Source organism: Myotis lucifugus, unplaced genomic scaffold, assembly GCF_000147115.1.
Source record: "Myotis lucifugus unplaced genomic scaffold, Myoluc2.0 scaffold_10, whole genome shotgun sequence".
Taxonomy (NCBI): Eukaryota; Metazoa; Chordata; class Mammalia; order Chiroptera; family Vespertilionidae; genus Myotis; species Myotis lucifugus.
Window position 1 is genome coordinate 7,400,578 of NW_005871058.1, and position 12,037 is coordinate 7,412,614.

At 42.0% G+C, this 12,037-nt stretch overlaps 1 protein-coding gene across 1 annotated transcript in view; it reads right to left on the bottom strand.

The window, feature by feature from the left end:
- Positions 1-12,037, bottom strand: part of ANO2 (anoctamin 2) — a 290,309-nt gene that overhangs the window by 137,555 nt on the left and 140,717 nt on the right. Inside the window, exons 14-16 of the mRNA XM_023749823.1 lie at positions 8,316-8,398; positions 4,975-4,986; positions 4,640-4,750 (exon numbers count right to left, since the gene is read on the bottom strand). Coding sequence (XP_023605591.1) covers positions 4,640-4,750; positions 4,975-4,986; positions 8,316-8,398 — 206 coding nt within the window. The remainder of the gene's footprint in view (positions 1-4,639; positions 4,751-4,974; positions 4,987-8,315; positions 8,399-12,037) is intronic.

Consider the following 12,037-nt stretch of genomic DNA (forward strand, 5'->3'; position numbering starts at 1 on the left):
CAATGAAGATGTGTACTGAAGGCAACTTAGCAATGTTTCTCTCTCATATCAATGTTTCTCTCTCTCTCTCCCTCTCCCTTCCTCTCTCTCTAAATATTAATAAACACTAATGGCCCAGTGCATGAATTTGTGCACATTGAAAGGAAATTAATTAGTCCCTCTGGTTCAGGGACGAATGCAGATGGTCCCGGGTGGTGGCCGGCAGAGCAGGACTGGGCAAGATGGGCTGCACACGCCCTGGAGCCAACCTTCCACAGTCCCTCCCCAGCTGGACGCACCTGGGCTGGTGCTGTGGTTTGAAGGGCATCTGTGGAGTGAGCGGGGTCCCTCTGGCAGGTGGGGTCCCTCAGCCTGGCCTGTGGGGATCAGGCTGAAATCGGCTCTCTGACATCCCCCAAGGGATCTCAGAGTGAGAGAGGAATCGCGAGGAATCAGGCTCCCTCCTCTCTGGTTCCAGGATGTATCACCCGAGAACCACTGCTGCCAAGTGACCACAGCTCAGCAGCTCCTGCGTTGAGCATCTGCTCCCTGGTGGTCAGTGTACGTCATAGCTACCGGCCGGTTGGACAGTCGCTTAGCCATATATATATCCTCAGGTGAGGATTAAAATAAAGAAAAAAGGTAGTATGCCATATCTTAACATCATACTTAATGATGAAAGACTAGTTTTTTTTCTCCTAAAGTCAAAAATAAGACAAGAAAGTCCATTTTCATCACTTCTATTCAACATTGTAGAAGAGATTCTAGAAAGGGCAATTAGGCAAAAAGATAAAATGCATCCAGATTGGAAAAGGAAGAAGTAAAACTATCTCTATTCACAGATGAGAAAATCCTAAAGAATCCACTAAAAACTATTAGAATTAATAAATGAGTTCAGCAAAGTTGGGGGTACAAAATCAATATACAAAAATCCTAAAGAATCCACTAAAAACTATTAGAATTAATAAATGAGTTCAGCAAAGTTGTTGGTACAAAATCAATATACAAAAATCAATTATATTTCTACATGTTAGCAATAAATAATCCAAAATTGAAATTAAGAAAATAATAACATTTGCAATAAAATAATTATAAACAAATTTAACAAAAGATGTGCTGGAACAACTAAATACCCACATGCAAAAAAAATATTTTTTGGACCCCTAACTTACCTCAAACACAAAACTAACTCAAAATGGATCATAGACCTAAATCTAAGAGCTAACACTATAAAACTTGTAGATAAAACCTAGATGTGTAGCTCTATGATACTAGATTAGGCACTGGTTTTTTAGATATGACACAAAAAACCCAAGTGACAAAAGGAAAAATAGGTAAACTATGTTACAAAACATTATACTTCAAATTACATCATCAACAAAATTTGTTAAGCCCATAGGAAGAGAGAAAATATTTATAAATCATATTATCTGACAGAGGGCTGGTGTCCAGATTATGTAAGTAACTCTTTCAACCATAAATAAACAACAACAAAAAAGACAATTATTCAGTTGAAAGGATAAAATGGGCTAAAGATTGGAATACATATTTTCCCAAAGAAAACATACAAGTGGCCAATAAGCACATGAAAAGATGGTTAACATCATTAGTAATTAGGAAAATGATAATTAAAACCACAATGAAATACCACTTCACACAACTAAGATAAAATAAAAAAGACAACAAGTGTTGGTGAGGATGTGGAGAAACTGGAGCCCTCATGCATTGCTGGTTAGAATGTAAAATGGAGCAATCACTTTGGAAATTGATATGGCAGTTCTTCAAAATGTTAAACATAGAGTTACCATATGACCCAGTATTTCCACTCTTATATGTATATCCCAGAGAAATGAAAACATACATCCACAAATATGTATAGCAGCATTATTTATAATAGCCCCCAAAGTGGAAGCCATCCAAATGTCCATCAACTGATGAATATCTAAACACAATGAAATACATCCAAAATTCAGAACATTACTTGGCAATAAAAAAAAAAAGAAGTACTGATATAGCTACAACATGGATGAATCATGAACACATTTTGCTACGTGAAAGAAGCTAAATACTACATTTTGCATGGTTCCATTTATAATATGAAAGTCCAGAATAGGCAAATCTATAGAAGCAGAAAATAGAGTAGTTGCTTCCCAGGGCTTGGTAACTATTGGATCTAGGGTTTCTTTGGGGAAAGATAAAAATATTTTAAACTTAAACTGTGGCAATGACTGCACAAATCTGTGAATGTACTAAAAACCATGAATTGTATACTTTAAATGGGTGAATTTTATGCTCTGAGAATTAAATCTCAATAAAGTTGTTTTTAAAAAAATGAATTTGATATTTTTAAAATAAAATAAAAAAAGCAATGGGCCTTGGAGATCAAGCAGAGCTGATTTTGATTACCAGCTCCCCCACAACTAGCTATGTGATCTTCAGCAAGTTCCTAGACCACTCTGGACCCCAATAAATGGTAAATTTTATCATTCAAAAGGAAAGGAAGTAATAAAAGGTGGGAATATGCAGCCTGAGGATTACAATGAAGGCAGAGCCAAGGTAATCCTCTGGGACGAAAGAAGCCCATCGAAGTTTGCCTGCTAGACTTTGATTCTTAGTCTCTCTCTATTCCCCAGAGGAAGGTACCTTTCCTAAATATCACACACATGATGGTGCGCCCAGGGCCATGTCATGTAGTGAATATTGACCACAATTCTTCCCGTAGGCAAGAGCAGTATCCCTCCCATCAGGCCGCACAATGTGTTCCTCCCTCCCTCATCTCCCATCTTTGGCTAGATTTACAAAAAAACAGAAACATTTACACTATTAACAGAACTGGGGGAATATAGAAGGATGCTAACAATCAAATTCCAGCCCATTTTAATCTTACACTGCTCATTTGGGAAAGTCATCCCCACCTCCACCCTGTCCTGGTGTCTATAAAGCATTAGATGCTTTGAGCTTTGCATTCTCAACAGTGTAATGAAAATAGATGTTGAATGCTAAAACATAAACATATGTATCATTCATAATGCATTCAGATGTTTTTCAATTATTCATGGTTCCTGAGAGTTACTTGACCTATCAGGCATATATATCCAAGCAATGTTTGTATTAGAACCACAGCCTCAATGTACGCTATCCCAGCTCCTTGGCATTCCCGTCTATGGAATTAAAATTAAATGAGTCAGTGGTCAATAAAAGTTACATGTGATTTCCATAAAATTATCCATTGTATATTGCTCTGGGGTGGAGAAAGTAGTTTGCGTGGAGTTGCCGAAGCTGACAGGACACAGAATGCTTGCTTTCGGATGAGGGGGTGGTGATAATTACTCTTTCCTAAGAATGAATTCATTATTTTCCTGAATAACTGGTGGTCCTGGACTTAACTTGCTGTCAAGGAAAAAAAAATAACTCAAAGGGCCACCCTCTTTCTGTTCAAAGTCCTATTTTCTTTAAAATAAAATTTAAAAAGCTAGTGTTCTGGGCTCAAAAACAACACATTCTTCTGTTTTGATGCTTGAATAAATTTGCATGTTAACATGAATAGTTTCAACTTAAAGAATGTCAAATTAAATACAAATTGAATTCAAATCCAAGATGGAGAAAAGATATGCACAAAACAACAGATTTTCAATCTTGTCGATTTTTTTTCAGGAACCAGATTAGAAAAGACATAAACAGACACACACACACACACACACACACACACACACACACACACACACACGGTTTCAAAGAAGGGTGGCACTCAGAGGAGACAGGCACTGCCAAAGTGGAGCCCCCGAATTGTACCCCTACCTCACACACACCAGGAGTATTTACAGATCACAGCACAAATTCTAAAGTTCTGTTTCAATGTCTGAATGCCACTATAAAACTCAGAAATACAACTCAGAAGTGATGGTCACCATTACATTCCTACTTTTGGAGGCCTACCCAGGTAAGATGAAATATAAGGAACATTATTATATATGAGTAGCTCAAGCAAATGCAGGTATGAATTTTCCTCTGTTGGCCCTAAGAGCCATTTCTTGATTTATCCTGTGACTTCCTCATTGCACTTAAAGGCAGTATGTAAAGTGGTTAGATGTACATACTGTTGGCAATGGATCTGGGTTGAAATCCCAGATCCTCTCATTTACTTGCCGGGTGACCTTTGGCAAATGACTTAATCTGTGGACTTAATTTTTTTCATTAGTTTTCATTTACATACAATAGTGCCAGCCTCATAAATTTATTGTGAGAATAAAATAATATAAGGCGCTTAGTACAGTGCCTTGCCTAGCGCAAGCAAGCATTCTATAAAGGTTAGCTGTCATTGCTGGTTGGTATGGTGGTGGTGGTGATTATTATTATATATTTAGGTGATGGAGTCCAGAGGAACCAGGCCTGACAACATTTTCTTTCTTCTCCAACCTGCTCTCTAATATTGTCCAGATACTATCCAGGAAAGAGAGACAAATCAAGTCATGGCAAAAGCCTGCTACCCATGAGCTCTGAATGCAGGACAATCAGAGATGTCATGCTCTTATTCCATCCTGTCTCGCCTCTGTCAACCCCTTCTCACAGCCATCTCTGTCCATGAAGGAGTTCCCAATGAAATGACAACAGGATCTTAAGAAATAAAGAGGGCAGTGAGCAAAAAGCACCAGCATCTTACCTCCTCCCCGCTCTCACTCACGTTGGTTCCCAATTTCTGGACAACAGTCTGGTCACTCTTCTTTAGCAATTTTTCTCGAACTTTGGTTTCATACTCAGGCCGGGAGTGTTCCTAAAACCCAAGAGTCAAAGAGTAGTTAGTAAACAGGCAGAAGAGCAATCTTGGCCTGTGGGTTATAACCAGACACCACAAGTACAGTAAAGTCAGGACTTAGGATCAGATTCTATTGGACATAAGCTGCCACACCACATATAATCACGAGGAGTCTAGACCAGGAACACAATGTGGGAGAGAAAGGGGACACACAACACTTGCTACCACACTGAAAACCAAACCTGGGCACGTTCCTGAGGATGGCACCAGTGTTGAGAAAGGAGAGAGGAAATGTTAACTTGTCAGCTGATACAAAGAGAAGCCACATGCTTTGCATAGCAGTTTGACCAAAGCCAGAGGGATGCATCTGTTCATCCCACCAACTATCTGCATACCTCAAACTTTGTTTCAACGAGCCAGATCCCAGCTGGAGAAACAGATGTGCCCCACAGCTGGGAGTTAGGGCAACGACAAAACTTCCTCCCTGCACCATTATTCTATAAGCTAAAATGGCGACTAATAAAAATCAAAGTTAAAGGTGGCCATGGGGAATCTTAAAACTCACTTGCCTGGGCCTGTTTCCTGTACAGCCTAAGTGATTAACTCATTGGCAAGTACACCAGTGCTCAAGAGACATCACTGAGCCATTCAGCAATACAAATACGAATGGTGAGTCACCAGGCATGGGAAAGCACACCTAACTAATCAAGAAGACCATGGTCAAATCAAGTCAGATGCTGGAGCAGGAAGACGCATGGCTGACTTCAAAAAGAATTTAACTGTGCACACCTGGACTCATTGGCAGGTCTTCCCTGAAGCATCCAAGGACAAATAACTACAGGTGTGAGGACTTCATGTTCCTGTATCATTTAAAAATAACTCCTAGGCAGGGATTATAACTCCATCAGAGATTCCAGAAGCCAACAAGCTAGGCTCCTGGCCTGTCTTTGGCTTTTCCAAGATGTGCCATGATGTTGGAAAGGAGAAGGCATGCGTGTGACTAATAAACATAACCAATACAACAGGAGATGATGCTATGTAAGTGTTTTTATGGCTTACCATCATCAACCAATCTCTGAGGAACAACCAAACCCAAGAGTCACCCCCTGGATCAGTGCAACTTCTTTTTTTTTAAAATATATTTCATTGATTTTTTACAGAGAGGAAGGGAGAGGGATAGAGAGTTAGAAACATTGATAAGAGAGAAACATCGATCAGCTGCCTCCTGCACACTCCCTACTGGGGATGTGCCCGCAACCAAGGTGTATGTCCTTGACCGGAATCAAACCTGGGACCTTTCAGTCCGCAGGCCGATGCTCTACCCAGTGGTCAGCAAACTGCGGCTTGCGAGCCACATGTGGCTCTTTGGCCCCTTGAGTGTGGCTCTTCCACAAAATACCACGTGTGGGCGCACACGTACAGTGCGATTGAAACTTCGTGGCCCATGCGCAGAAGTCGGTTTTTGGAAAGGAGATAGATGAAACAAGTATACAAGACAAGTGTGGATGGGAGAGTTGGAAGGGGTTGACCTCAGCGAACATACCTCAATCAGATTGAGGACGTTCTTAGCAAAGGCCAGCTTAGGAGTACCCTAATTAAGTTAATAACAATGTACCTAACTATATAGTTTAAGTTTAAAAAATTTGGCTCTCAAAAGAAATTTCAATCATTGTACTGTTGATATTTGGCTCTGTTAACTAAAGAGTTTGCTGACCACTGGTCTATCCACTGAGCCAAACCGGTTAAGGCAGTGGTCGGCAAACTGCGTGCTCGGCAAACCGCGTGCTCGGCAAACCGCGGCTTGCGAGCCGCATGCGGCTCTTGGCCCCTTGAGTGTGGCTCTTCCAAAAATACCGGCTCTTCCACAAAATACTGACTTCTGCGCATGGGCCACGAAGTTTCAATCGCACTGTACGTGCACACCCACACATGGTATTTTGTGGAAGAGCCACACTCAAGGGGCCAAAGAGCCGCATGCGGCTCGAAAGCCGCGGTTTGCCGACCACGGGGTTAGGGCATGGATCAGTGCAACTTCTGCCTAAGAGGCCTCCTTGTGAAACCAGCTGGACACCATAAAGACTTGTTGAAAGACTTCTTTGGGTCCTGTTTGTGCTTGTTGAAGGGAGACCCGCCAGACCCAAGAGACTTTTGCTCAAAAGTGGGGCAATCTTCAGCTCAGTGAGCCTCTCTTGTCCAATTAACTTCTTTCAGTCAGGCCCTAGGTGCTCCTAGGACATCTTAGTGTGTGTGGCCTCATATGAACACTCTACCCTCTCTGAAGGCAGAACCCATATATATATTTTCTCATTTGTCATGGAATCTATGATGCTGTTAGTCCCAGGGTATATGCTTAATACAAAGGACTGTATAGATAGAATGAGCGTATGTACTCAATAAATTACCATGCCCATATGCTCAAATGCAAGCTGACTAATTAGAGCAAGGAAGAAGAAACCACACCACAGACATGGAGAGCCACATAGGCTCCAGAACAAGACTAAATTGGAGATTTCACTTGCTTGGACATAAAAGATCAGGGCCACAAAGTCAGAGGTCCTGTGCTCAAGGCAAGGCCCATCAGTTACTGTAGGAGAGTGTGGAAAAGGCCTACTCTCCATGTAGCTGCCATATTGCTTATGATATCTTTAGCAAGTGGGTACTTAGGCACTTGGAAGTGCCTCTGGTCCTTCTAGCCACTGTCCCCAGCACTGCATCCAGAAGTGTCCACAATATGGGGAGAACCTATCTGATATTCACATTTGCTCTTCAGTCATTGTGGGAATAGATAACTGTGAGCAACCATGTCACGCTGTTCCTTATCAACTCACCAACATAAAGACTGGGCCCCTAGTTCTCAAAAGAGCCTGGAGGAAAGGCTCATTTATTTCCATCCTTTAATTACAGGATGAAGCAAGGGTAGGTTTACAGTTATTTGTATGGAAAATAATGCAATTAGTAAATAATAATAATACAAGAATAAACTCTGTTTCATATACTCACAACTGTAAAACCATTTTTTCCCAACCCTGTAAGAACCTATCCTTAGCTCATGCTTCAGTTCACATGGTGTACTGGCTTACATTGTAAAGGTCTAGGGGTTTTCTTCTTCCGTGGGCATCAGAGACAACCAGCATCCGGCACCCATGCCTCTCCCTTGACCCTCAGAAGGCTTACAGAGGCATTCTGACATTTCCTGCTCTGGAAGCAGTTCCTATTTTCTTGATTTATGCTCACTAGAACCAATGATATGAGATGTAGAAGTATGTTGAATGACATCTCAAGGCTACCACAAGGCCTGCCTCTTGTGGCATCTCTTTTCCAGAGAGGGACACTGGGATATCGGGCTACCTACCAGGACCAATGTCTTACAGCTCAAGAGTAGAGAGGGAATTTAAATTTTTAGTCTTAGTGAATATCAATCATGGCTTAGCCCATAAAGTCAAACTAGAAGAGCTGCCACAGTGAGACCTGGCCAGTGACTGGCTGATATGACAGTGCACGTAAGTGGTCATCTCATTCAAAATGGTCTATTTATAGCATCAAAGCAAAGCAAGGACCCAGAGAAGCATGCAAAAGAACTCACTTCTTCCTCTTCTATACCAGTCAGGTCCCAGAAGTAGCCCAATCGCATCTGTAATCGCTTCCAGTTTTCGAGAAACATGGTAGCTTAAAAGGAAAGAAAAAAATCTGTCAATTTTGAAGAATGGATTTTTGAGTACTCGTTGGATTCACCAATGGTGGTGAAAAATAAACTTATAAAATTCAAATTTAGGAGCTTTCTTTAAATCTTTATTTCCTTCCTCCTACTTCTATCTTGAAATGCTCTAAATATTGCACATATAGCCAAGTAGATACACACACACACACACACACACACACACATTTTTCCCCACTTCTAGGTTATGAGAAGAGGGTAAACATTGATCTCAAGAAGTGAGGAAGGATGGCAGAATAAAGAAAATAAGAATGAAAAAGTTTGTAGTCATTTTCTGACAAACTTCATTGTGTCTATGAAAACATTCTTTCTTCCTATATCTTCCTCAACACTCTCACTTTCTTTTCTCCATTTTTTTTTGTCCCCTGCACCACTTCCCTTCTGTGGGCCTTAATACTCACAATTATGAGATTATGTAAGAGTCTCCTAATAGTTCTACCTAACTCCAGAGTCTCAGCCTTCCAACCCATCTTGCATGCAGCTGATAGACTAATCTCCCTTAAGTGGCACTCATTCATTCATCCATTTCTTAGCCAATATTTGTTGAATGCCTACCACATATACACATCAGTCAGTCTGCCTGCTCTGACCACAGCCCCCTTGAAGGGCCAGCCCAGTATGCTCCAGAAAGACCAACACCCTCTACTCCACAGCCATGGTCTATAATACCAGGATTGAGCTTCTGATCTAGAGCCTGCCAATGGACCAGATTCCCACTTTTGAAAACTGAAACCAAGAAACACAAAGAGAAGCAGAGATGGCATAAACCAAGCAGCACCTGAAAGAGGGAGAAAGGGCTGTGGTTTCTGATAGCAACTCCCGCTCCAGTTCCCCAATGACCTTGCTATATTTCCTGCATCCATGAACTTGCTTCTTGCCTTATTAAATAAATCTCTTGTTATTTGAGAGAACTTGAATGAATTTTTAATCCTGAAAAAAGAAGTAGGCCCAGCTAAGGTATCTGCAGCACAAAACACTGTTCTGGGCATCATGAAGGAGATGAGATGACTCTGGTGTAGATTTTGCTCTCAAGATGTTTAGAGTCTATGTGGGGAGGTTATAAATAACTACAAAATAAGGCATACAGTGACTAGGCCTTAAGAAGGATACAGATAAAACGCTGTGGACATTCAGGAGAGGGAGTACTAGCTGCCAGAGAAGCCATCTGAGCTGAGTCTTGAAGAACAAAGGCATTCAGGCAGTAAAGAAGATGTGGAGAGAGGAAGGATGCCAATATCCCCCCATTCCTCACCCCTGCTGAAACTTTCAGTGGCTATTTATGGCCTAAGTTCTCTCTGGATACTGGAACCCTGTATATCTGGCCAGATTGACCTAAATCAATTCCCACCATTTGTCAACGTACACCTTATACCTGCATTGCTGCTGACACCATCTCCTCCCTGTCCTCTTCATTCCTAACCTGTGCAAATTGTCCCCATCTCCTGTGCTACCCACCAATGTCTACCCTCATCCTTTCCTGACCAGCTCAAGTCCCACTTCTTTCATAAGATCAAGCTCAAGGGCACCCTCTCCTCCACACTCCTACTGCCCTTAAGGTCTGCTGCCCTGGAAAGGGAAGGAATATGGCCCTCCTTGAAGCCACCCATACACCTCTACACATGATAAGAATCTGGGTGCCCTTCATTGCATGTTGTGCTGGACTGTTGGCTGCCATTCAGGTCTATAGTGTAGTAACAGATCTGTAAACTCTTTCTTGGCTCCAGGATACCTGTTTTCCTTGGACACAGCACAGAAGTGAGCATAACAAACACCATGGACTGGTTAAATATACCATTACTTAAAGCTTCATTTGCTTTACTTGGTACAATATGACAGTGCACTGATCTATAGGTTTTCTCCTAGGACTAGCGGATGTTTCATGTAAGTGCATCCTGACCTCCAACACTGGCATTACCCTGGGGGATGCAATGAGACCAAGGAGGATGTCACTCCTTTTCCTATACTCTTCTCAGTGTCTGAGGACAGTTCTGCAAGGTCCATGAAGGACAGAAGTAAGACAGGGGGAACGGGCAAGAGAAACAAAAGAGTCATTGAAAGAGGAGCCATGAGGACAAGGGAGGGCCAAACACCGATGAAGAGCTGCTCACAGTTCCTGGTACATATTATGTGCCAGGCACTGTGCTAAGTGCTTTGAAAACACATCTCACTCACTAGTCACAGAAAATTATGGGACAGGTATTACTTCACCCATTTTACAGATGAGGACAATGATGCTCAAGGGTTAAGTATTGTGCCCCAGGTTACATTGGACCTTGGGTATTGACTTCACTGACACAACGCTAGATTCACATTGGATGGCTATGGGAGCCACACATTAGGCAGTCCTCTAAGTCACAAAAAGAGTTTATAAACCCTGTCCCTTTTCTTTTCAATAGGGCTTCACTCTCTTTCCAAAGTTCCTGGAGTTTGAGGCCAGAACAGCAGAGGGGCTAGGCCCAAAGATTCCAACAGACCCAGGTCTCCCTGTCTAGTACCTTCTATGAATCCTCTGTCTCAGCAATCCCCTCTCCCTTTCCACAATAGTCTGAGTCTCTTCCTGTGGAGAACCACTTTTTCTTCCCAGCCTTATTCTTGGCAGGCCTGGGCCCTGGCCCAGGCCCACCCAGCAAAGCACCACTGATCATAATAATCATGGTAACAAGAGGCATTACTATGATTTTTAATTGTAACATGTAGGTAATCATGCCCAGGGGCTCTTGGCTGCTGTTACCAAATATACAATCACATAAAACATAGCAAGGCTGTTAAAAAAATAAAACCAAACTCTACCTTTTGCCAGGAAGCTCTAACACAATCTCACCCTTTTTGCTTTCCCTACACTGCTATCTGAGAGGAAGAGAGAGGAGCCAGGGATGAGGTAGTAAATTATTAGGCTCTCCGGAGGGGTGGGGGGTATTTGTTCATTACAGCTATTGAGAGAGAAGAGGCAGTTGTTGGGGCTTGAAAGTGGGCAAGTAAAAATGAAAACCAAGTTCCTCTACAACAAGGAATTAAGCAGCTCATCAAAGTTCTTAAGGATCATGGACCCAGTGTTACTAAGCTACATCTATTTGATCATCGTAATATCTGCAAGACAACTTAATGGCATTAGGATTGCAATATATCAAAATATGAATGCATATTCTGAGTTCCAAGTCAGTTCAAGTGGATTTCTGAGTAATTACAAGATGCCCTTGCTGGATGAGGAGACAGAACTGCCTGACTTCCCAGGTAACAAACTTCAACTTCAGTCTGTTTTACTGACCATTCCTGTGAACATTTTCAGAGCTTTATGGTCACAAGTGCCATTTCCTCCTGCCTCATTCTCATGAACTGACCACTGTTCTCCCTGAAAGTAGAATGGCCCTGGAAATTGTCCTTGATGGCCTACGAATATGGAAATCTTTCTAGTCTGATTCTATCTCCACCCAAGTAGAGGTCCCTACAGGGAATGGAAGACAGTTGTTCCCACCACTGCTGAGAACAGACTTCTCTCTGTCTCCTCCTCACACTTTCAGAGATGTGACTCATGGTCCCATCCTGGTAGGTCCTCCAGGCCCCATAGAGTCAGTGATAAATCAAACAGCCTC